General features: G+C 36.1%; 2 protein-coding genes across 5 annotated transcripts in view; one reads left to right on the top strand and one right to left on the bottom strand.

Moving 5' to 3' along the window:
• The window catches only part of LOC123759390 (uncharacterized), a 103,758-nt gene extending 86,980 nt beyond the window's left edge, over positions 1-16,778 (top strand). The window contains exons 5-8 of one of the 2 annotated variants that reach the window (XM_045744376.2): positions 3,160-3,344; positions 4,502-4,617; positions 6,922-7,040; positions 8,607-16,778. In XM_045744376.2, the coding sequence (XP_045600332.2) occupies positions 3,160-3,344; positions 4,502-4,617; positions 6,922-7,040; positions 8,607-8,759 (573 nt within the window). In that variant the 3' untranslated portion in view covers positions 8,760-16,778. Of the gene's footprint in view, positions 1-3,159; positions 3,345-3,557; positions 4,264-4,501; positions 4,618-6,921; positions 7,041-8,606 lie in introns of those variants that run through there. The other variant, XM_069335192.1, reaches the window with a different exon arrangement.
• On the bottom strand, positions 670-25,242 carry LOC123759391 (U11/U12 small nuclear ribonucleoprotein 25 kDa protein). 3 transcript variants are annotated; one of them, XM_069335193.1, is made up of 10 exons: positions 24,977-25,241; positions 23,951-24,121; positions 21,304-21,401; positions 20,939-21,107; positions 19,524-19,832; positions 17,884-18,033; positions 16,593-16,777; positions 4,244-4,376; positions 3,123-3,261; positions 670-1,588 (listed from the first exon to the last, which is right to left on the bottom strand). In XM_069335193.1, the coding sequence occupies exons 4-8, from the start codon at positions 20,948-20,950 to the stop codon at positions 4,259-4,261; spliced, it is 774 nt and encodes a 257-aa protein (XP_069191294.1). In that variant the 5' UTR covers positions 20,951-21,107; positions 21,304-21,401; positions 23,951-24,121; positions 24,977-25,241; the 3' UTR covers positions 670-1,588; positions 3,123-3,261; positions 4,244-4,258. The 3 variants fall into 3 exon arrangements, with proteins under 3 accessions (XP_069191294.1, XP_045600334.2, XP_069191295.1); XM_045744378.2 differs by lacking the exon at positions 23,951-24,121 and having other exon boundaries at positions 24,977-25,242; XM_069335194.1 differs by lacking the exon at positions 4,244-4,376 and having other exon boundaries at positions 24,977-25,240.
• Between the last annotated feature and the right edge of the window lie 145 nt (positions 25,243-25,387).

The following is a 25,387-nucleotide window of genomic DNA, read 5'->3' as shown; positions in this document are numbered from 1 at the left end:
GCAGAAAGACTGGACTAATGTAGTGATTATTACTACACATAAAGGGAAGGGTGTTGAGTGAAATAGAGAAGTGAATTTGCTAAACATATATATATGAAAAATAATGATTATGATAAGAGTAACTAGGAATTCAAAAGATATTGTAAAATGAATAGAGAGGAAATAAGTTCCTTTCATTAGTGAAAAATGATGCATGGCTCACATTTTTAAATTGATGATAAAGTACTTGACATTTTTTGTAAAAACAGAAAGAAGAAGTTGAGTTCACAAAAATGGCCTATGGAATGTAGGGTGGAATGCTTCATTTCACATTTTTCTTAAAATATTTGTTACACCAGGTATTGCAAGCAGACTTTTTTTTTTTTTTTTTTTTAATTGAGCCAGAGTACACCTACATTCTTGGCTAGTTTGTGAATTTCATAGCTCCATGAAGTAAACCTCGAGTAATTAAATACAGATTTTAAATTAAGAAAGTAATGTGTATGAAGAGTCAAATTTGAAGTGTTTATGAACAAGAAAGTGGAGAAATTTACCTTATTCTTATAAAGACAGATACAGTAATCTGATCAGTGCTGTGTCAGTGCTCCTGTATCACACTGCTTATCACTGCTCGCCAGTAACACCACTTCCAACTCCAACCACTCCACTACCAGATTAAAAGAAACTACATTCTTTTGGATAGCATTGTTTATATTTTATTACCATACAGTATTTGTTGTTTACCTATGGCTAACTTAAAATTTTTACTAAAGAAGTCACGCTGGAAGTAAAGCTTTTCTGGTAATAACTTAATTGTTAAGGCTGTTGCTGACACTGGCCTGCAATCCCATTGGGGTTACATTACAGTTCTATTGTAGTAGCAGGGTGGACAGTGCAGTCAGCTTGCAATTGACAGGTACCAAGTTCGATTCCTGCTGTAGGACGTAGACATTTGGGAACGATTTTTTTCTTCAAATTCCTTCATTCATCTAGCAGTAAATAGGTACCTGGAGTGACTCGACTAGAGTTGGATACAATCTGGGAAGGTCAGTCACTGGCCTAACAGGCTTCATGTCCACTGACAATGTGTGGATACATCTATGACAACCCAGCTCATCCAGGACTTTCCTGAGGAAAGTCTACTTTTCTCTTGAAAATTTAAACTTTTGTTTTAGCAATAGTTCTTATATATGCTAAGAGAAGCTGAGAACTGCTGCTGATCTTTTGATCATGCTGATGGCACTTTTACTCAATACTATGCCTATTCTATTGTTTCTACCATATTTTTTGCTCCAGTAACTTGTTTTATTGTGTAGATGACCAAGTCATAGTATATAGTCATAATATACTGGATCATTAAATATGATTACTTTTTGCTCTATAACATGAGCCATACTTACTAGCCATGCTCTCACTATAATATGTAAACACAGTGTACTAGATAACAGTACTTGTTTTTACAGCACAGGAAACCCATATCCTGTGGTGTGTGATACGGTATCTTGAAACCTGTTGTGAGGCCTCACTCAGGTGCCGCAGTCAAACAGGCACAAGACTCGCTCTTGTCGGCTGCAAATTCTTTTTCATTGTGACCATTTTTACGAGGGGCCTGAGGATAAGGATTGAAACACCGTTTACTTGAGATCATTGTACGTGCTGAAAAATATCTTTGCCATAAAAGTATGATGGAACCACAGCAGTCATACACTGCTAAGATTGCCATGACTCTGCAGCCACCCGAGCCTATTGACTCTGATTATATTGTAGTAGGTAAAGTGAACACGGTAAGTACAAGAACCATCTAGTCACAGAATATTGCTCATTAAAAAAGTACACTATATAATTAATCTTTTATCAGTTTTATTAACATTGTTTAGTAATTGTGCCTCATAACCTTACACTGGAGCTAACTGAATCAAAGTGTATTTGCAGTATTCTTTGTTAACATACAAGACAGTATTCTGAATTTCTTATGAATCTATATTATTTAGGTATCACAATTTTAGTTTAGTCAAATAAATTTCCCTTAAAATTTAAACATAAGGTTTCATCAATAAGTCGGTTAAAAAAAAATATGTCGTCTAATTTTCAGTATTACCCTAATAGCTGTCAAATGAGGCTGTGAACTCGCTATAAAATCTGTATATTTAAATAGATCCAAAACGTAATGTAAACAATATTTTATTTTAAATTTGTGTTAGCTTTAACATATCCAAAACAATGTTTAATCAGGGCCTTTAACCGCCGCACTGCGCATGTGCTTTTTTTTTTAATTGGGCTATATTTTAATGTTTTTAATGTTTTCATCACTGTTTTGAAATGAAAATGGTCGAGTTTGGAAACATTTTGACATTAACTTTACCTGAACATTTATAAAGACAACAAAAATATGTCCTTATCAATTGCACAATGAAGTTTCTACTGAAACCAAGTGCGCAGTGCAGTGGTTGAAAGCATACACTACACAACTAAACTATTATAAAATGTACTGACTCTAATTAAGAAGAAATTTTTTTGGTTATAACTAAATTTGGTATCAAAATGTTCACAAATGAATACTCTAGAAAATAGATGCAAAAAAAATTTTGGTAGAATATATGTTAGTGCTAAATATTAAAATGTTTATGAACATTTCAACCTTTCTTGATTATTTTTCAACATAAGTATGATAAACTGTGATCAGTGCATTGTTTTCATTACAGATACTTTGGATTTTATCATCATGTAATGTAAACAGAACTGACAGTAAAAATGTGACAACTGCCAGTACATTTACAAAACACTAGATTTAACAACAAAATTATGCCTTGAGTCTGTAAAAAAGTCTGAAACCCCGTGTTTCAGCCTCACTTTGTGAGAGATGGTTTGAAGTAAAAATCCTGTACCGTAAAAATGTTAAAAAAATAGATAAAGTACTGTATTAAAAAATAAGAGTATTTTAGTTTTATTTAACTTGCACAGTATAGCAATTACCAAATTCTATAGATGAAGCAGAAAATTTACATACACAGGGAAAGATCAACCAGTAAACATAATGGAACATGCAGCACACTATTTTATTGTGGTTGCCTGGATAACTACAGTATTGGTGTTGTCATGCAATGAAGTAATAAGTAATAGTAAGTAAATTCTCGGTTCTTTACCTTATAACCTCCATACATATTTTTTTTGTTTTCACAGGAAGATGATGGCAGTTTCCGGGGTTGTATCCGTGTTCATCTTAACCTTAGCCGTCCTATCAATATTGTGGCAGGAACAAGACCCCCTTCTATTTATGATATCCTACAGGAAGACAGAACAATGGAAAAAACATTAACATCATTCTATATGCCCCGAGATGCAGTGAAAGCTATTCACATCACAAGGTAAATATCAAGCTAGACTAAATGAAGCAGTTGATTTACTAAACTTCATTCTGCACATTAAAATTCTTTACAGGTATTTAAGTTTTATACTGTACTTGTATAGAAAGTGCTGTATAGAAATGGATTGATGTTTTTAAAAATTATAAGGTAGGAAATGTGTCAAAGAATTCCACAATATGACTATTAAGTGAAGCATTTGCCCTTTGTTTACAGTGCACAAGAATATGTGAAGAGCAAGGACTGTCTTGACACTAAAGTTCCTGCTCATCTGTACATTACCAAACATAAATGTTCCGAGCATTTCAGAAGTCCCACTCAGTGATGCCTAAACTGTGTATACTTTTACATTTTCTCAGATTTTGGGATATAACTTGAAATTTTGTGTGTCAAAATATCCCAAATGAATTTGCTAGTGTACAGATGAAATACAAAATGTTTTAATAATAGATTATAGGCGATGGTGTCGGATATACAAACGTTTATGAATATTTCAACATTCCTCTTATATTTCTCCACATAACCTCATTATACCGTGTACACAATTAGATAACAGATGGAAAGAAATAAGAAAATGCACAATTAAGGGTTTGAAACAGTTGTGGACTGAGGAAGAGAAATATGATGGGAGAAAGAAATGTGATGCAATATATGAGCACAAGTCATGTCAGAAAAGGAGAAAAGAGGTCAAACCTGGCATCTTGTGGAATGATATACAATCTCGATGTTTCAGGTTGAGGATGACTTGTTCAAATATACTGTATAGTGCATACATGACTGAGAAAAGACAGGGTGGGCATCACTGTAGTGAGCATGGGAAGAACAATCTGACCTAGAGTGATCAGGGTCACCACACAAGAAATAAAAGGACACCTTGCTACTACATTTTGGGAGTTCCATACCCATATTTCTGGCATCTAATGCAGAGCCATGGTGAGGGGGATGTATTCCTGAATGGAGCATCTGGCACCAACAAGAATTACCCTTGCACCAAATTGCATCTTCAGTATACAGTACAGCCCATTATTTTTGAAGCTGTAAGATGGTAGAAAAATCAGGATGATAATAATACTTGTATTATATTTAAATATTGAATAGTTTAAAGTTGTGCACTATACTAGTACATACTGAGAATGTTTACTAACATATATATTTTTCAGCAATACAACTACAAGGGAAGTCATCATTGCATTACTAAGAAAGTTCAAAGTTGTTGACAACCCACAAAAGTTTGCTCTTTATGAGAGAACATATGATACAGCACAGTCTGTTAAAGGTAAATATTTATTAACATTTTTAATTTTGCACTACAGTATATTTTTAGTAATATGCAGGTGTTCAGTGTTCTATATACATTACCCCCATCTTTATTACACTAGATACACTGATGAAATAAATAGATAACTGTAATTATCATTATTCCACAGACTGTATTACAGTTGGTGGGTAAGTGTACCAGGTAAGACTAAACATGGGTACAGTAATAAGATTCATCTAATTACTAAACATCTGGGCTGTACATATTTGACAAGGTTTATGAAGAGGGACAGCTTATGAACATTTTTAGCATCCCTATATACAGTATATAAAAACTACAATAGATTTACCTAAAAATAAAGTATTGCATAAATTAAATGCTCTTTTGTGAATACAGTACCACCTTGGTAGTTGCCCTAGCCCGATACGCCCAGACTTGAGGGCAGACACTATCCACCAGGCTTAGAGATACCAAAGTAGAGGAGACAAGCATCTACAGTATGACTTATTCCAGATAAGGACTGAAGTTGGGAGCTCAGTGGAGAGCATACCTCAATCCACCACAAATTAAATGCTCACTACATTACAAAGAAACCTTGAAAATTGCTCAAAACTCTCTCCACGCAAAACTTGGAGAATCACTTTGTCAAACTCAAACAAGCCTCCACCAACTACTCCAGCTGCCACAAGATAGCAGAACTAGCATACACCAAAGCCAGGAAAGGAAGGCTAACTCATTTTATGCCTGGTATTTGTAGATACTTCATCCAAGCTGTCAGAAGGTTCTGCATACAGATCATAAAAACAACCACACACTGTATTTAAGACTATTGTCAGTTTTAAGCATAGGACGTCTCACCATGCCTTAAGAATTGTTTTATGTGCTTGGTACCCCACATTGCTTTTGTACTCTCTTGCTCTGAAAAAAAGCCTGCATAGGTGGTTCATCTCCACTTATGCAGGCTAGCACATTGAAAATCCTGGTGTCTGTGTTCTATGGCACAGTCCAAATGTCCCAAACAGTGGGACACACACTCAAAAAGCTGTGAAAAACAAACAATTAAGTCTGCATGGCCCCACACAGAGAACCAAAGAACCAGGGTATGATAAAGGGCAATTAGAAAATCCTAGTGGATCAAGGTAACAATAGAAAGAAGGCGGAACATCCTGAAGACTTCACGAGAACACCCCATAAAATAATCCAGGAAACACACCCTAAGACAACTTAATCACCAACATATGTACTCTCACAACCCATTGTCCCTTCATGTATATATACAAATAAATAAAATAAATTTAAATAGGCTTCCATTATCCATTTTGTCTATTCCCCTCAAGATCTTGTACATAGTTATCATATCCCCCTGTTTTCTAAGGTTGCAAGGGTGAGTTTAATACCAATCTGTCCTCATAGCTCAGGCCTTTCAATTCTGGTACTAATCTGGTTGCAAACCTCTGAACTTTCTCACATTTTTGTTTATACTTCTCAAGGTATAGGTTCCATGCTGGAGCTGCATACTCGGGTAATGGTCTCGCATAGGTATATACAGGTCTCCTATCTCCCTTACTTTGCACTTATCGGTATTTGTATCAAATTCCAGCAGCCATTTACTGCCCACTCCTGAAGTTTGACAAGGTCTTCTTGCAGCACCCTTTAGTTCTTACTCTCCTCATTAACTTTGCATCCTCTGCAGACATCAACATGCACACACTCAGGCCCTCTACGTGGTGATTTACACACTTTAAAGAGCATTGGTCCAAGAACAGAGCCCTGTGGAACATTATTTTCTGCTCCTCTTCAGTCTGACGTATCCTCTCTGACTATGACCCTTTGTTTCCTGTCCATCAAGTGCTCCCATACCGGTACACAGTCCAGTACTTTTCCTGTTATCCTTGCTTGTATCTCTGTCTTGTGCATTAATCTTTTATGAGGAACTGTATCTAAAGCTTTTTTGGCAGTCTAGGAAGAAGCAGTCTACCCTTCCTTCTCTTGTCTTATTTTGGTGACACTGTCATAGAATTCAATTGGATTTGTTAAGCATGTATAGATAACAATGTAGTCATATCACTGACCTCCAAGTACAATAAAAGGCAAAGAAAATATGGCCTGGTACTGATTTGACGTGACAGATAGCTTCGAAAACTTTAATTTCTCCATTAACTTCTTCCTCACATAATGCAGAACTATATACTAAAATGTTTGTTTATATGATACTTCAGTAGAGTTATTTTAGTATCTCATGATAGTCATTGTTTATATATGTAGTCATATTAATATTATAGTAATGCTTTAATAATAAAATACTACTATTTTTGTTAACAGCAAAGCTACGACGATTGGGTGACTTGGAATGCCCTCTAGTTTTGGCTTTAAATTGGAGTGCAGGTGGGCTCACCAACAAAAGGCTAGTTTTACAAGAAAATGATACTGCTGATATACAGGTAGGACATTCATGTGAAATACCAGGGTAATGCTTAACACTGCATGGACCGTTTCTATTAATATAGTCAATAAATATTGTTTTACTAAACACAGTCTTCAAGTTCAACAGGAGCAATCTAAGTTGCACAAATGTACCAAATGTTGAACTTTTAATATACACAATAGAGAATCAAATTTATTGCATGCTAAAAAAAATCTCCATGACGATTAAGTGTTGAATGTAATGAAATACATTTTTTGGAGAGCCGTCAGTAACTTCCCGAACTGGTCCTGCCAAGCCATTAGAATTTCACAAAACCTCTGAAACCCACCCTTGGCTACTAGGAACCAGGACAAGAATTTGACTCCCTCTATGAGGCTAAAAGATTGGCACAACAAACAAAATGACTGCTTGTAGAAAATTGGTAACCATGGAACAAACAAGGGCAAATGTTAAGTTCCATAGGGTAAATACCCTCCCAGTGATGTGCCCAGCCTGCACCAGATGGCAGCTAAGGTCACTCAGGGTCTCGACCAACATGTCGCCTAATTCATAAGCTGCCTGGAGCATATCTGAAGAGGGTTTTCGGGAGTTCTTCTACTACTACAGTACTTTGACTTGAGATAACTTGGTCTAAAAGGCTGTTGCTTGAAGCGGCCCACATATCCACTACAGCTTGGTTGGTCTGGCACTTCTTGCAAGAACCTGTCAAAGTGCCAATACTTGGACAACACCAAGTGTCCAAGGTATTATCTGGTACCTTTCTCGCCTCCTTTCCAACAAGTACATTTTGAGACCCTTGAGATGGTCCTAATAATTTAGATATTTTATTGTTTCTATGCGAGCCATATACATTCTCTGTATCCCTCTATTTCAGAGATCTCTCTTGCTCTGAAAGGGATGCGAGTACTGAGCAATACTCAAGACGGGACAGCACCATTGATTTAAAGAATGTTAGCATTGCTGTCGGGTCTCTGGTCCCCCACAGCATTGATGCCTTAACAGAATCCCCCACCACATGTTAGGGAAGTAGGAAACAGGGTAGGAATAGAGAGCTACTAAAAACCAACCAGAAAATGACATTTTATTACAATCATTGGTTGATATCTGGAAGACCCCGCTGGTAGCTACCATAGCCTACTCTCAATGACATCATGGCAGAAGAGACCAACTTTCTCAAAATGAACACCAAGAGCCCTGGGCAATACAAAGTACAGTATTTTGGTTCATAATCTGCTGAGTAGTGTACAAATACTGTATACAAAGTTCATATAAAAGAGAGAATGCGCTAAAGGTTAACTGCCCCATGCATATTTTGTGCTTTTATTCATTCTGTCTGTCTTGTGTGTATAATAGTCACCATTTGTATGATTTCGCATCATTTAGGTTACATGCTGTTAAGGTGTCTCCATCATACTTTAGATAATCATTCACAACATCCTAAACATTTTCCCAAAGATAAAAAATACAATCCATAAATTTTATCAACATAAAAGAGCATATTCTTTTCCTAAAAAAAAAAAAATAAGATTTCCATTGCAGTGGCAGGGCAATATTCTAATTGATTTTTATTCTTCTTTTACAGTGGGAAGCTTTCAGCTTACCTGAACTAAGTAATTTTCTTCGTATCTTAGACAGAGAAGAGGAGGAATATCGATGTCAAATTCAAGACAAGTATTCTTTACTGCGTCGTCGAATTGGTAACATTTTGCTTCAAAACCAACAAGTTAAAGATTAAACATTTAAAATGTAACATTAATTTTGTGTGAAAATTAATAAGTTTCAGATAAAAATAATTTCATTATGCATAATCTTTTACATGAAAGTTTAATTATCTCTAAATTGTTTTAGCAAACATATTTTTTAAGTACTATTTTCATGACTTGGCCATATCACTCCACCTTTTCCTTTCTAGATCTCTTTAACATACAGTATTACATTTATTTAATTTTAAAAATGTGACAAGAGCTTCTAATCAGTTTTTCCCCACCTCATATAATACACTCAAATATTGTTTTGATTTACGGGTCTAAAACTACAGATCAAACCCAACACGATTAACTCGTAACAAAGTGAATGTAGTGACTGTTCAATAAGTTAAGAAATATTAGAGGAAATAATTGATTCCCAAGAAGCAGTGTTTGGCTTACAGGTGAGACCATTTATGACAAACTATTCCATAAACTCTTGAGGGTAAGTCTGAAGTTTTTATCAGTAACTTTCATCTTGTTAATAAGCTGGACAGAATATTTTTTCCCTAACTTGAAAGCTTTTAGTAAGCATCATTTTTAATAAGATTTACTGTTATACTTAATGTGGGTGTGATGAAAACCCCCTAAGCAACCAGGGAAAAAAATATCTAACTTAACAATGTTTTACCACCATAGTGGCAGTAACCTCCCCATTGGATAACATTATGTACAAGATAATGTACAATTTTCAACTCACTTCTTGTGATCTTCAAATTTTATACTAAAGTGATATACGAACGTCATGTACATTATTCTTAACTAACAATATATTGCATTGTAGGTACAGTATACCTGCTGTATAGGTACACTGTACTGCACTCTATAAATTAACATTTCACAGAGTCAGAAAATATAAAGTGATAGAAAGTTACAAATCTAGTTTATGAATAAAGGTACAGTATGTATTTAGCTCCTTGTACAACAAGGTAATACAAAAAAGCATGTAATGTAATGAGAAGTAATAATAAATACCTGTCATTTTATGTCTGGGTTAGTGCGATAATAATGCATTTGTAGCAATAAGTACCAAAAACAGATTTTATTTAATACTATATATTGAGTGGGGAATACTTTTTATGTAGAGGTAAACAAATTACAACATTGTAACTATTTTGAAAGATATTATAAATGCTACAATACTTTTTAAATTGTAATAGATACTGACTTCCTCACATACAGCCCATCTTCCTGTTTTGATAGTACTTATAGTAACGATGAGGACTATAGTATGTATACCAACGAAATTAGAAAATAGAAATCTGAACTCTCGAGATGGACAAACCGGTAAACAATTTTTTTACTTTAGTTGCTTTGACAAACTAAACTAACCTAACCTTCCTAGACCTAATACATGATATCTGAGGCCTAATATAGTACATATGTGTGCTATACTAGGTCAAGGTATATTTGTTTGTTTTTTTTAGCTTCATTTATTTAAAAAAGAATGCCTTACTAGTCAGTACACTACTATCTAAAAGCCAAAGTACATACGAATTTATGACTATTGACGATCATCACAATATGTATTATCTAAACAAGAGGATGAGTTGTCACATACAGCTTCATAAAGCTGTTTATACAGGGTCAGGAAAATATTAATATATACAGCTTCTCTAAACAAATATTAACTTACCTGAGTGTGTACCCTATACAGTATTCTCTGGTTACTGGGCATAATTAAGAGTAGTTCAGGTAAGGTTACATGGGTCTATGTAATCTCTAGATGTTAATACATAAAAAAGGTGTAATTTTAAACAAACATGAAGATTCTCCATCTTAACTAATTCAACGAGATTTCTCTCGTGGAGCTCCTTTTCCTTGAAAGGATGATCCGATGCAAACTCTACCTAACACCCAGTGTTAATTTGCCAAAGATATCAACAAGCTGAATTGGTTTTTAAGTAAAGCAGTCTATCACTTCCTTATACGAATAAATATAAATACTGGCACTGTAAATTAAAAAAATAAAGACAGCCTCAGTACAAAGAAGTGATGTACAAGTAATGAAAAAATATAGGAAATGTATCTACTGAATTTGAAAGAAATTTAAGAAAATGTTGCAGACCTGTATGCAGTTTGAAAAAATGTGTCGAGTATGATAAAATGCCTCATTCTGGGGGGCTTCCACAATGGCTCCCCACAGCTCATGCACTGGCACCCAAAGTCCAATAACATCTCACCACGAGTCTGTCTTTCGCATCACCTACTGGCAGCAGGGACCAAAATCCTGCTCCCACAGAAGCAGAGCTGATGGTGTCATGAACACCACACACTGAGGAAATCAAATTATACAATGCCGATTCTCTCTGTCCACTCTGCCACCAAAGTGAATTAGATCACCGATGCACATTTTCTTCCGACCTCCAGCATTTCAATAATATTCCTTTTTCAAATCATTTCCCTAACACTTATTTCTTTGTGTCAAATTGAGTTCCAAACTGGTTTCCTACATTTAACATCAATTTTTACAACATCTTTTCCAGTCACTGAATGCAACTGAAACTTTATTTTCCTTCATTGATTTGATGTTTATATTATTTTAGAGGGGACAGTCTAACACTGACAATGCACTGCACATGTGCAGAACTAGCCACTGCACTGGCGGACATTTCAAATGTCTTTCCCTTGCAAACCAACACGGTTTCAATTGTTCACTGCCAGTTATCAACACTATTATACATTCCTTCCAAAAAGGACCCCTTCCTTTTTTGGAAGGGGTAATGCAGCACATTACCCTGTGCAGCATTATTTGTGCACCAATTGTGCCATTCAGGTTGAGGCATTTGTTAAACCTTTCATATTCTTTATTCCAGAGCCCTGCTCCAACAGGTCATCTGAAAGGTGGTTCAGATCAGCTACCCAGCTGTTTATCTTGGCTCTCATAATGTGCATAAGTTTGCTGCTTTAACTGCTTTCTTTGCCATTTGGCAGTCCAAGGTGTTGGTGTCTTCTTTGGATGTACCATCTTGAGGTTATCTTGAGATGATTTCGGGGCTTTTTAGTGTTCCCGCGGCCCGGTCCTCAACCAGGCCTCCACCCCCAGGAAGCAACCCGTGACAGCTGACTAACACCCAGGTATCTATTTTACTGCTAGGTAACAGGGGCATAGGATGAAAGAAACTCTGCCCATTGTTTCTCGCCGGCGCCTGGGATTGAACCCAGGACCACAGGATCACAAGTCCAGCATGCTGTCCTCTCGGCCGACCGGCTCCCTATAGCCTATATCTCCAGCCATCTTCTCCCACAGATAAGCCATTCTTGCCTTTTCTGTTTGTTTTTAACCTTTGTTTCCTTCCAGAAAAGGTGTTGGGAGTGAGCTCTGGAAAATATTAATGAGCCCCCAGCATCATTAATTAAATTAAATGAATTGACCATTTCTGATGAGTCTCATAGCTCATTGTTCTCTTTTTTCCTGTGGGGGTTTTGGGTTCTGTTCTGATGGCTCAGTGCAACCCGTTCTCGCAAATTCGTAAAGTCAATATTGACTTATCAACTACGTGCATAGGTGATATACTAAACCTAATAGATACCCCTAAAAAGATTCATAGAAAACACCGACCTTACCTAACCTTGTTAGTATCTTAAGATAAGCATCTTATAGCTTCGTAATTACAATTATTACTTAACCTATACCTATTATAGGTTAGGTAATAATTGTAATTACGAAGCAATAAGATGCTTATCTTAAGATACTAACAAGGTTAGGTAAGGTCGGTGTTTTCTATGAATCTTTTTAAGGGTATCTATTATGTTAAGTATGTCACCTATGCACATATTTAATAAGTCAATATTGACTTATTAAATTTGCGAGAACGGGTTGCTCAGTGAGATGGGTGGGTGGGTGGCTGGAACCTCAGGTGACCCAAGCTGTTAACTGGTGGTGGTTGTGTGCATCACAGTAATTTGCCCTTATCATTGAACTTTTGTTTTCATTGTCTCCGGGTTCGCACACATTACTACAAGCAGTAGATTTTGTTGTGCCTATCCTTTCCAATGGGATTTTTCTTGGTTTTGGGTTAATCCCAAGGCTCCATTTGTCTAGGACCAAGCCAGATTTTGGTCCTGACTCCCTGCAGGCTAAGGTGGGTCTCGGAGGCCTGGTCCAATTTCCTAAGGCTTGACAATACCAGTTTAAGCTCGGGAAGCTACTGAGAGCCCTTCCAGAAATAATGTTGCAGCCAAAAGCAGTTACCATGTCATTGTAAAAATGTGAAAAAAAGATTTAAATTCTAAAACTTTCCCAAGGGGCAGAGACAAGAGACTCGTGCAGCTTTAGCTAAACACATTAGTGAGTATTAAGCTAAACAAATAAATTAGATGTATAAATGCATCATTAATGCTATACTTGTCTTAGGCAAGAAGGTTACTTATGTTTTAAAACATTACTATGTGAACCATTTTCATATAAGGCAAATCAACCATTCACTATATTTTTAGACATGTAAATAAATTACTGGTAAATCAGAACAACCTCATTGTTTTTTACCAGTTATCAAATGAAATTTTATTAAACATTCAATAAAATTTACATGATTTCACATCCATTTCTGTTGTGTAAATTATTATATTAATTAGAATTGAGGTATTTTTATGCATGTGATTGAAAAGGCATTTTAATGGCTTTAACCAAATTTGAAGAACACACCTATACTACCGCTTGTTAATCAACAAGTTAGCATGAATTCAATGCATTTTATGTATATTGTCAAAATTTTCTTTTAGGATGCAGACAGGCAAAAGAAAAGTTGTTAAAAATGTTTATGCATAATCAGTCTGTCCTTTTCTTACCATTTATCTGTCTGTCTTTTCACACGCACATCAATCACCCACTAAAGGTATTAATCAATTCTGTCTTCAGTATTGTTAGGATATCTCATACATATTTCTGTAATAGTCCTTATTTTAAAAGTAGCCAAAGCAATATTTGTTTACCTCAATTAATACTTAAAGTTTATGGGGAAAGAGGGAGAGGATAAATTACTCTGCTTATACAGTATGTTATTTTAATAACTTTTATGTACCATCTTTGGTTAACATCTGGTTGACTTAAGTGGTCTAGCTTTGTTTTTGGCATTTGTTAGTGTTTTCTCAAAATTCATTTGTTTTCTAATAAGCATACGACTACTGTTATTAAACCAAAGAATATATATGATGTTAACCTTCATAGTGTGTTAACTCTTTCTACTTTTTATGGTTAGTGTTATTTATTACTGTACTAAAAATTTAAATATATTACAGTAATTTACAAATACCAGACTTTATCCATGTCTCTTTATTTGGACTTTTAAACTTGTTACCTATTCTTGTTACGAGCTCCACGTCCTGGAGACGACCAACTCTGAGAAATGCTATAATGTAAATTGGCTATTACTTTTTATTAAACCTAAACAATTAATTAATTTTGTGCTTCATATATCATTCATTACTTTTAATCAATAATACTTAATTGTTACCCAATTTATTTTATTTACTTATTTAATAATATCCTAAGTGTATTTCCAGTAAATAAGACTTTCAACTTGAAGTACAGTATTACAGAGTACTTAATAGAGTGAATCACTGTTGGTAACGACAACTAATGATGTCTTGCTGTGAAAACCTAGATGATAAGTCTCTAGCAATTATCCTACATCATGTCTACTCCCCACACACAGTGGCACAACTCTTGCAGAATACATACATACATACATACATACACACATACATACATACATACATACACACATACACACATACATACACACATACATACATACATACACACATACATACACACACACACACACCACACACACACACACACACACACACACACACACACACACACGCACGCACGTACGTACACGTGTGTGTATTTCCATTTTGGCTACATCCAATTACAAATTGTGTTCAAAAATAGACTACAGAGGCACCATGTAAAATGTTGGCTGAAAGATTCAACAGATTTAATTATCTAAACCTGTACTCCCATAAAGCTGTGAATCTAACTTAAACTAAGCTCTGTAGAACAACAATTTAATTTGCTCATTATTCACACAATCACAACATTATCTTAAAAAATCAATTTATATCATATAACTGTTGATTTTGTTTATTACCTCATTAACACAGCTTATCCAACTTAATATATGTACAATTTTCCTGAAGACTATGATGAAGAAATTGTATAATCTGAGTTATAAGAGGCTAGTTTATATAGATGTTAGGGGCAAAGAATAGTGTTAAAACAGTAAGTTGTATTTAAAATTGTGTATACTACACTATGCAAACTAAATTTTCTAAAGCTGGATTGCTATTTAAATATGTTTATCGCAAAATGTATTTGAAATCACAAGTAGACTGCCAAGTTGCAATAATTGAGCTACCCTCTCAATAGTAATGAAAGATAGTATTCATGCTTCTCTTAATATTAATAAGAATTACAAAACCAAACCAATTGCTTTGTGCCTACTAATTAAATATTTAGCCAACCTTACTTTTTCTCGATTTACATTTCTGCTTGATACGTACTTGTGGAGAATTCTGCACGAACCGGCTTGATACATAATGCTAAGTTTTGTATTGGATATTTTCAAAACAATAATCCAGTGGGTAATAAAAAATGTTTTGTGTTCAGATAGATCCCAGTTCTGTTCAAAGCATCCAACAAAGTCCTTAAGCATGTACAGTATACTAGTATGGTATCTATGCAGAGATGTAGGTCAGCGAATAGTTGATAATGCTATTCTATTTCTTGAAGCCAAGAGTAATCATTGGCAAACATCTGATTAGTCAATTACAAATACAAGTTCGTATAGCACATATAATGGCCAGACTTTCACATTACCTCAGTGGCAGATTAGCACTCCACTATGATTACAGACACTAATTGATAAAAAAAAATTATATTTGCTGCCATATGTTCATGGAATTCTGTTGATAGTTACTACAGTATTTGAGACTCTGCATGTACATTTATCTAAAATATGGCAAAATTATTACCCAATTAGAAAATTGGTTCAAGAAACTGTCATTGCCTTTTTCTACATACAGTATGTGAAAAACATGAACATCTTCCACAACTATGAGCTCATGCAATTTAATTGTTGTGATCAAATTTCAATGTAACTATTAACTGAAAAGCTTTACACTAGAATACGATGACCACTTGCTGGTCTACTTGAGACAGCAACGGGAGCCAAGCCAGTTACAAATCCAACCTTCAAAATATAAATACTGCATACCTCAGTTTTTTGAGACAAAGATAATTAAATGTTTAGACTAGAATAAGTTGTACCATATGTGTTTGTATGTTCCTAATTTAAACAATGTAATACAGTATGGTAAAACAAGTCGGATTATTACACGTTTGTGCTTCAATTTGTTGTGTGATTATATTATTAACTAAGCTCAAAGTGAAATTAATTCTTGTTATCCAGTGAGCATATTTGCACAAGCAAAAACAAACAAAGTTACAATATTGTACTGTACAAGTTTTTTTTTTTTTTGTCTTATGAAATTTAGTGAACTAGTCATAGACCAGAAATGCATTGCAGAATTGTACAATGCTTGAAATCAGAATCTTCAGTATGTATATTTTGCTCAAGTGTATTATAGTTGACAAAGGAGCAGAATAAATAAAATGTTTTTATACTATAATTGTATTTTATCACCATCCTAATACTGAACAACGTCTACAATATAACAAGCTTATATTTAATGCAACATGATACAAAATGTAATCCTCAGTGTATATACAGTGATAAAAACAAGTCTACAAACATGTATAAGATTTGATCATACAACACTATTATATGTACACAAGTTGCAAGTTCACTCACATGCTCCTCTTTCCAAATTGTTGTCTTTCTCTATACTTCTTCATAAATGTCAGATGTGATTTGTTCTTTATCCCATATTCAATTAATTTGGTGTTATCATCAGAGAGTTTCTCCCCATTGTAAGAGAGCCAATATGTCTTCCAGACGTGTCGCCAGCTGATCTTCTTTTTCACTCCTTTTCGACTCTATGGGCAAGGAAATATACAGTTTGCATACTATTTTTTAACAACCTATATTTAAAATTCTTTGAATTGTTCTAAAATTCATTCATTTCACAAATATATACATGGAATTATCTATCTATTTCTATGAAACCAGACAATTTTTGTTGTTACTCATGTTTATCATGTTTAATGTGCATTATAAAATGTAAAAATTTCTAAATTATATTAATTGTATTAATCTACACAAATGTCGTACAGTATCTGGTCTGACAAAAACTGTCTGAATTCATAGAATGGCAAAGAGACTCTTCAAAAGTTAACATGTAGCTTGGGAAAGACTAAATCCAATGTGTGCTATATAGTTGTAATGGCTTGGTGCTTTCAAGGGGGGGGGGGGGGGGCAGAAATAGTTTAAGCTACTATATCCGTTTAAGATGTACTTTTTTGTCTCAATAAACATACTTGAACTAAGTCCAAAATTTATGGCCCATTCTTTCATGGTATTGGGTACCATCTACCTTGACATGCTTCAGCAGTTTCTCAAATTACAACTCCTTGATGATGGCATTCTTGATAATGTGTGTTTCAACAAAATGGAGCACCATGCCATTATGCACCAAGTGTCTGAGAATACCTCAACAGACGCTTTCCCAATTGGTGGATTGGACGTGAAGGACCTCGATCTTGGCCTGCGGGCCGCTCCAAGCAACAGCCTAGTGGACCAAACTCTCACAAGTCAAGCCTGGCCTTGAGTCGGGCTTGGGAAGTAGAAGAACTCCCATAACCCCATCAACCAGGCCTCCAGATTTGACACCTCCTGGATTTCTTTGCATACATGTTCATAAAAAGTTTTATTCTCAAGATGGGGGATGGTTACTGGAGGCCTGAGGAAGCAGCAAATATAAGCTCTGTATATGCATTGGAATTTTTAACCTTATGATATACCTACAAGCGCCTTCAGTGCAGTGCAGTGGTTAAGGATGTTCAGATGAAATTATAAAGCCTTCTGTGTAAACATGGGAGACAACATTATGGGATTCGGAATGGTAAAAGGTTTAATATATTGACAGGATAGTGTACTAGCATGTGACCCAGGTGAAAGTGACTAAAGATCACGCTTCACTTACCAAAACAAGGGCCACGTGGTGTTTCAGAGCTTGCTTGAGCTCATACACGGATGCTTCACGAGGAATAACCACACTCCAAAATCCTTCATCAGCTTTTTCAATGTAGATTTTCATTGCTCTTCCGTGTTCTAACTCGATTAATGCATTTACCTACAAAACAAAGTACTGTAATTGTATTACACCATATTCAATATACATTAAACAATCTCAAGTCCAACTGGAAATATAATATTTTTGCCTAATCACATTCTTTTAATCTACAGACAATTTATCGGTTTTCTTAATTTATTTTCATCCCACAATACTTAAAATACTGCCATGCAAAGAGGGGAGGGAGGAGGTGTTTAAAGCACTAATTTATAATTATCATGCCACTTAATGGTATGATAATCTCTTAATTCTGACTAATTTATTTTGTGCTTTATGTTGAGCTTATTATTTGCTCCATTGATATTGATTTTATCCTTATTCAATGCAGGCATCATCATGTATAACCAAGCATGATTTTAAATTATCTACTTCTAAATGAAGTGAAATGACATTTACTTGAAAACAAACTGCACACTGTCAACCCTTCTCCCATTTCGGTACTCAATTTGTGTATAAAGATTGTGTAAAACATTTAGGGTTAATCTTTGACACCCTCCTGTTTTGGGAGTCTTTCTCTGTAAATATTCACACTGCATCGTCACATCTTGTGCCTACATTACCTCCGTGAAAAATACTAATCATAGAGTTTAAATTTTGTAAAACTCATACAATGGTGGACCTTTGCCCACCACCTCCCACTGTTCTCAAATTACTTTGCCTTTAACATTTTTACCAATATTTGCACAATACAGCTTTTTTTTCAATATACAGTGGTGCCTCGATTAACGAGTTTAATCCGTTCCGGCACCGAGCTCGTCACGTGGAAAACTTGTCTTGTGAAACAACAACAAAACTGTAGTGGGAGGTGTCTGAGAACCAGCGGGAACACTCGTTAATCGAGCAAAAGCTCGTCAGTCGAGACATTTTCTGCGAGTGGCTTGCTCGTTACTCGAAATGCTCGTAACTGGAGCCGCTCGTCACTCGAGGTTCCACTGTATATCAAAATTTGCTAATGATGTGGGCATTAGTTATTTTCATTAATACAAGTTTTATGTGCTGTCTTCCCATTGAGACAAGTATTTTTACTGCGTAACTTCATGCAATTTTATATTTCTTCAGTTACTATGTGGTGCTATGGGTCATGATTGATTGTTATCGTTAACTCTTTAAGTGCTTTAGAAAGAGATTAGCACACAACTACAATATACTCCCCACCAAAATGCCCCACTGAGGAAAGTAAGTCTGACACTATCTAGAGGTGGGGGGGACTCAAGACAATCCAACCTGTAGGGAAGGAACCTGAACTCCTAAAGGCAAGTATCTATGATAGAGCAGGGCACACGTAGGCCAGCTACCAAGGAAGGTAACCCTAGCACACAGCTGCAACAAAATAGAATTCAGAGAACACACAATATGGATGAAACTAGACAATTGTGAAACATAAATGAAGAAAAATAGAGCAAAGGTCTATAGCAGAGTTACTGTTCTAAGAATTGTCAACACCACTTGGGTGAAATAACAAGTACTGTACTGTATCAAGATACACATACCTCCTCCAGGGTGACTTGTGGGTGAAGGTCGGTTAGTATTGGATCATCACAGAGAAGCTGACTAAGAGCCCCTTGAAAAAATCTTTTCAGCTCAGTATGCGAAAGTGTCTTTAATTCTGAATCTTCAGGGTGTTCTGTTGTCATGTTTTCTGCAATTAAAGCCTCTTTAGCATCAACCAAATTGTAACTGTTTTCACTTTCTTTGGGAGCCACTGACTGTACATTCTGTTTGAACTTGGAATTCAAAGTAGACTCTCTTGTAGTATCCTTAGTTGAAGACTTATCATTTAGAACTGTTTTCTCCATTTTCTGAAATACAAAAGAGCAATGTCACAGATAAACTAGATATTATTTGAATGAATCAGGAGGATAGAAGTATTCCTGGGCTGGCATATCTCGGTATATTAAAAGGCTGGTGTAATGACTACAGGAGGAGCAATGATTACAGGCTGGTGTAATAAGTGCAAATGGTATAAGGAGTACAGGGATTATAAGGAATACAGACTGGTGTAGCCAGTACAGGCTGGTGTAATGAATACAGGCTAAAAATGCATTGCATTTATTTGTCAATACCCACTGTTTCATTTTTTTTAACAGACCACATTAACAGTGTATCAGTATGTGGGAGTCTTGTCATATTCTTGATCATCTTAACCTTTACTTTTGTTAATTTCTTTAATAAATTTCAGTACAGTACTGGCAAATTTTGGAAGTACTGTACTGTAGTCATTCTTGAAGATATGTTATTGAACATGATGGAAAGGATTACATCAATGATTCCAGCACAAATTTTCTCTATATTTCATATAATGTTCTTCATTTAGGCAGGAAACTGAAAAAATAACCATCAAAAGTATGATTTACAATTTTATTAGACTTGACATGGGTAATTAAAGCATGCATTTCACTGAAATACTCTTCAACATCTTCAGAGGCAATTTGTATTTATTTTCCCTCTAAAGATAGAGAGTACTTCCGTGAAATGTGTTTTTTAGTGTCACGTCTAGTGCAAGAAAATTTTAAAATTAACTTTGGATAGTTAATTGTTCCAACTTCCTGATCAAGTTAAAAAGAACAAAAAAATTAAGAAAATTTGGGCTAGAATCATTCATCTCAATTTCTGTACTGAACATCACAATCAAAATTGTGCCTAATTAGAAATATGTTTATAAAGCAATATACATGACTTTCCCTAAATATTTAAGTAAATGAAAGCTGTGTCATCAAATCAAGTGAAGACTGATTTATTCTAGAGTCTATTGACAAATATTATAATACAGTAATTAGATGTAATACTACAACTGTGTTTTAAGCATTACATTCACCAAAATGGATGAATTTCTGTTCATCCGGATGAACATCCGGATGTTCATCCGGATGAATGGATGTACAATTCGTGGCAAAAACTGTGTTACCTGACAATTCATTCACAGACAATTTTGAAGTGTCTCTAAGCAGCACCCTCCTTCCAGGATCCTTTTCAAGGCCTAGTTCTAGTCTATCCACACTCCAGTTTTGATCAAGTGACGAACGTGAAGCCCATAAATATAAAGTTCCAGATAGTTTGGTGCCTTTCACTGGAACCTGAAATTTTGTATTGTGGAATAAATTTGTAACACAGCACTTAAATGCTCACATCACTTCAAAACACACTTAAATTAGTAAAGTAACATATGAAATATAGATAGACAATGAAAACAATAATGTGCCTCTTTCATATAGTTCACATTTTACATTAAATACAACTTTGAATAAAGATGGCTGGTTTTGTTAGTGTTACCTGAAACTGTGCCTGGTTACCAGTGCAGAAGTTATTGTCGTTATCACCTAGGTCAACCCCTCCATCCTTTATTGGTTCTCCCATTAAATAAGCAACACCTGTAATGTGATGAAGAAAATCTTTAACATTTAAGTAGTGAACAGATTCTTCACCTCTTTTTAAATGTATGAAAATAATGTATTGGAAGGCTAAGAAAAGGAATTGTATAGAAAGATCTTAAATAGGAATAAGAGGGGTAAAAAATTAGAAGAACCCCTTTCTTATCAATAACAGTAGGACTGAAATTAGAGTGTAAATTTCAAAATTGTATATGAAACTAGCATTGAATGTAATGTAATGCCTCTTTCTGACAGGTCCTTGGAGGCTCAGTTGCTAGCAGCCTGGATACAGGCCAAAACCTGCCCCCCACTATAAAGTCGCAAGGAGCTGAAGACATGAGATCACTCACACCAAGATAAAGCTACTTGAAAGATAGTGAAACAAAACAGATAACAGCATGATAACCAAAAGACATAAAACAAATCCCTGAAGCATTTCACGGAGTCATCAGGCAATTCACCAACTAATTAGCAGCTGCACACCACCAGGTGGTCCCCACATTTAGCTACCTTGCCAGTCATTGAGCCAGGAAGATGAAAAACCAAAGTCCCTGAAAAGGAAAGGGAGGTTCCAGGGAATCTCCAAGGTTCCAGTAGAAAGAGGCATTTCATTGCATTCAAAGCTGGTCTTCTGGGAGGGCTCATATTGGAGGCTCCCTGTTGCTATCTCACCATGAAGAAGAAAAACAGAAGGGGGAGTGAACGATATGGAAGATAATGCAGAGTAGAACCAGTGAAGAGCAGGGGTGCCATAGGCACAATCAGAGAACACTATATAAACATCAGAGGTCTGCGGCTGTTCAACACCCTCCCAGCGAGCATAAGAAATATTGCCAGATCAACCGTGGACATTTTCAAGACGAAACTAGATTCTTTCCTCCAAGGCGTGCCAGACCAACCGGGCTGTGGTGGATATGTGGGCCTGTGGGCCGCACTAAGCAACAGCCTAGTGGACCAAACTCTCAAGTCAAGCCTGGCCTTGGGCTGGGCTTGTGGAGTAGAACAACTCCCAGAACCCCATCAACTAGGTATCAACCAGGGAAACCAAAATAATTTACAAAGTACCGAGCTGTTAACACACTGTTGAACTGTTAAAACTCTTGAGCCTGTATGTCATCCCAGGACATGTTAGAGAAGACTGCAGACAGAGCTGAAAAATTGTGACTATCATAGTGCCTAAGAGCAGACTACAGGCTGGCAAAATTAGATGATACTGTAGATTATCAACATGAAACAAAGCATCAACAAATGAAGAAGGTTGTGTCCTACTATAATCTTTTTCCTCTTCCTCCTCAATTGTGCTAGCAACATTTTGGAGTCTCTCGCCTGTAAAATGACCATAGCCTGGGTCATCTGCATCTAACCATTCCTCCACATCATGAAAAGTCACATCCCCCTCACAAGCCTCTTGTTCTTCATAAATTTCATATATAATATAATAATACTATAAACTTGTGAATATCAAAATATTCACAAATGAATTCTCTAGAGATCAGATGAAAAAATAGGTGTACAGTATGTATAATAGATGATGCGCCTCTCTGCACATTCCTGACTGTAAACATAGCGGGTACAGCAGGACCAACTCAGCAATGCTTAAAATGTTTACAATAATTTTACATTTTCTAAGTTATTTGTTGAGTTATATCTATAAATTTCTTATCAAAATGTTTGCAAATGAATTCTATAGAGAACAGATGCAAAAAGTGTATTTATAGCAGATTATGCATGACAGTGACAAATATGCAATGTTCTTGAATAGCAATCGGATGATGCGTTTTAGTGTCATCGGAACATAGAAGTGTTACTAGTTTCTTTTTTAACAGAATCGTAGTTGGATGGAATAATTTAAATGCCAGGTTAGTTTATGCTAAAATTATCAGAAGCCTCAAAACATCACACGACAAAAGATTACAGCACTGTATAGGGAAGATGGAACACCACAAGCATAGCTCTCATCCTGTAATTACACTTTGATAATTACACACACATATACAATATAGTTCCGGTAGTACAATCAGGTGGTTCCTGGCAGTACTGGTACAATCGGGTTCATTCTCAGCTCACAATTGGGAATTCTGGGTTCAAACCCCGGGTAGGACAGAAATGGTTGGGCACGTTTTCTATCATCTAATGCACCTGTTCTTCAAGCAGTAAACAGGCACCCAGGAGTTAGCCAGTTTGTGGGGTTGCATCCTGTGAAGGGTCAGTAATTCAACCTTGCAGGGACCTTGATATAAGCCTAACATGCAAACATACAATGGCTGCCGGTCCCGACACAATGAATGAAAATATTTTAATATATTTATTAAGTCACATATGGTAATTTATAACCTGTATAAACATATTTTATTTTTTATTCTTATAAACGAAATGCTGCATTGATCGTAAGCCACACAAGTTAGGCGAGAAGGTGGTGGAGGCCAAAACCGTCAGTAATTTCAAAGTGTTTTATGACAAAGAATGCTTGGAGGACAGAACATCAAGAGTTTAGCTCTCATCCTGTAACTACACTTAGGTAATTACACAGCCTCTTAACTTATTCTTACCTCTGTGTGATCGGAGAAGTCGTAAACTTTCTCTATAATATTCAGACTGTTTAATGCCATCTTGGATGCGTGACTTGAAGTAAAATGCACTGCCAATAACTATAAACCCTCCAATGGATGCAGTACGAGCAAGGGTTGGTAAACTTGGCAAGGCAAACATCACACAATGCCCTTGAATAAAGAGGTATTAAGAGTAAAATTTCTGATCATTAAAGATGTTTGTTTTGTATTTTAATGCTACACTTGTACAGTATATACTCACTGTAAGGAATCATAGTACAACAACCTATGCTACTGTTGTACTATATTCAACTCCATTGCTACTGTGGCACACAAATTACGAAACTTAAAACATACTCTGTAATTAACAAAATGTAAAGTTAATTACAGATCTATGGGTCGACAAGTCAAGCGAGAGTGCCCAATTTATGTGGCGCCTTTCTGACGATTCCAAAGATATGCCAACCCAATTATTATTCATAGCTGGTTGGGACTCTCAAAATGAACCTCGAGCCATCTTGAAAGTGTGTGTAGCATGTCAGATTTTGCAGCTGTATCTGACATCTAATTTATGGACACATTAACCCGTGTTGGAAGTGAATATAAAAAAAAAAAACAATCGACCCCACCTTTATGCCATAGACAATTAGCCTTTCTACAATGTATTACATGATTTCAACCTTGACAGGATGAGATGGGTGATACAATTTGAGGGCCTGGTTGGTGCTTTCCACCCTGATAATTCCCTCACCCACAGGGTTATAAATCCATGGAACTGCCTACCCGCCGAAGGCGTAAATACCAAAACTGTTAAATTTGAAAATCCAACTGGAAAAGATCATCAAGCCAAATGGGGGGAGGGACTTTTGACAAGCCGGCGACTGCCTGTCCTCGACTAAGCCATTATTGTTAGTGGCCCACAGGTAAATTCAGGTAAATCTGAGTTACCAAAAGTTACGAAAGGGCTATTTTAAAATCCGTTGACGAACCGAGTATACTATTTTTTCCTTTAGTTCAATTCGTTACCTTGTTTATGTTACGTGCTTTTTGCACGAGGTTGTCTCCCCCTCCCAAGTGAGTGCTTCCCGATATGTGCAGTTTGCATGAAGGTTTGTCCTCCCGATGCCTGTATCCCAAGTGACTGCTGTTCTGTTCTCAAAACTGTTCTTGTTGCTGTGTTGATTTAGGGGCGACGACTGTTCTTGTTGTGATGATTTAGGGGCGACGACGATCGTGGGACAAAAGTGTTCTGGCAACTGGTGGTGCTCCTTCCGTTGGCGTCACCTGTTCTACGACGGTAGCGCCCCCCCTCCCACTAGCCCACTTTCCCTTGATGTTTTCCTAAAGTTACCTGAATTTACCAGAGGGTCACCAGCTCTCTAGTGGCCTCGACGGGAGCAGAAAGCTGACGGCTTGTCAAAGGCCCCCTCAGACTGC

This window comes from Procambarus clarkii, chromosome 32 (assembly GCF_040958095.1).
Source record: "Procambarus clarkii isolate CNS0578487 chromosome 32, FALCON_Pclarkii_2.0, whole genome shotgun sequence".
NCBI lineage: Eukaryota > Metazoa > Arthropoda > Malacostraca > Decapoda > Cambaridae > Procambarus > Procambarus clarkii.
The sequence above is the reverse complement of the archived record's forward strand: the minus strand, read 5'-3'. Positions and strand labels throughout refer to the sequence as shown.

Coding starts and splice junctions, on each gene's coding strand:
- LOC123759391 (XM_045744378.2), bottom strand. Junction 16,778..17,883: donor ACCACGTGGCCCTTGTTTTG/GTAAGTGAAGCG, acceptor CCTTGCCCATAG/AGTCGAAAAGGAGTGAAAAA. Junction 4,377..16,592: donor CAATTTGGAAAGAGGAGCAT/GTGAGTGAACTT, acceptor ACCATCTTACAG/CTTCAAAAATAATGGGCTGT.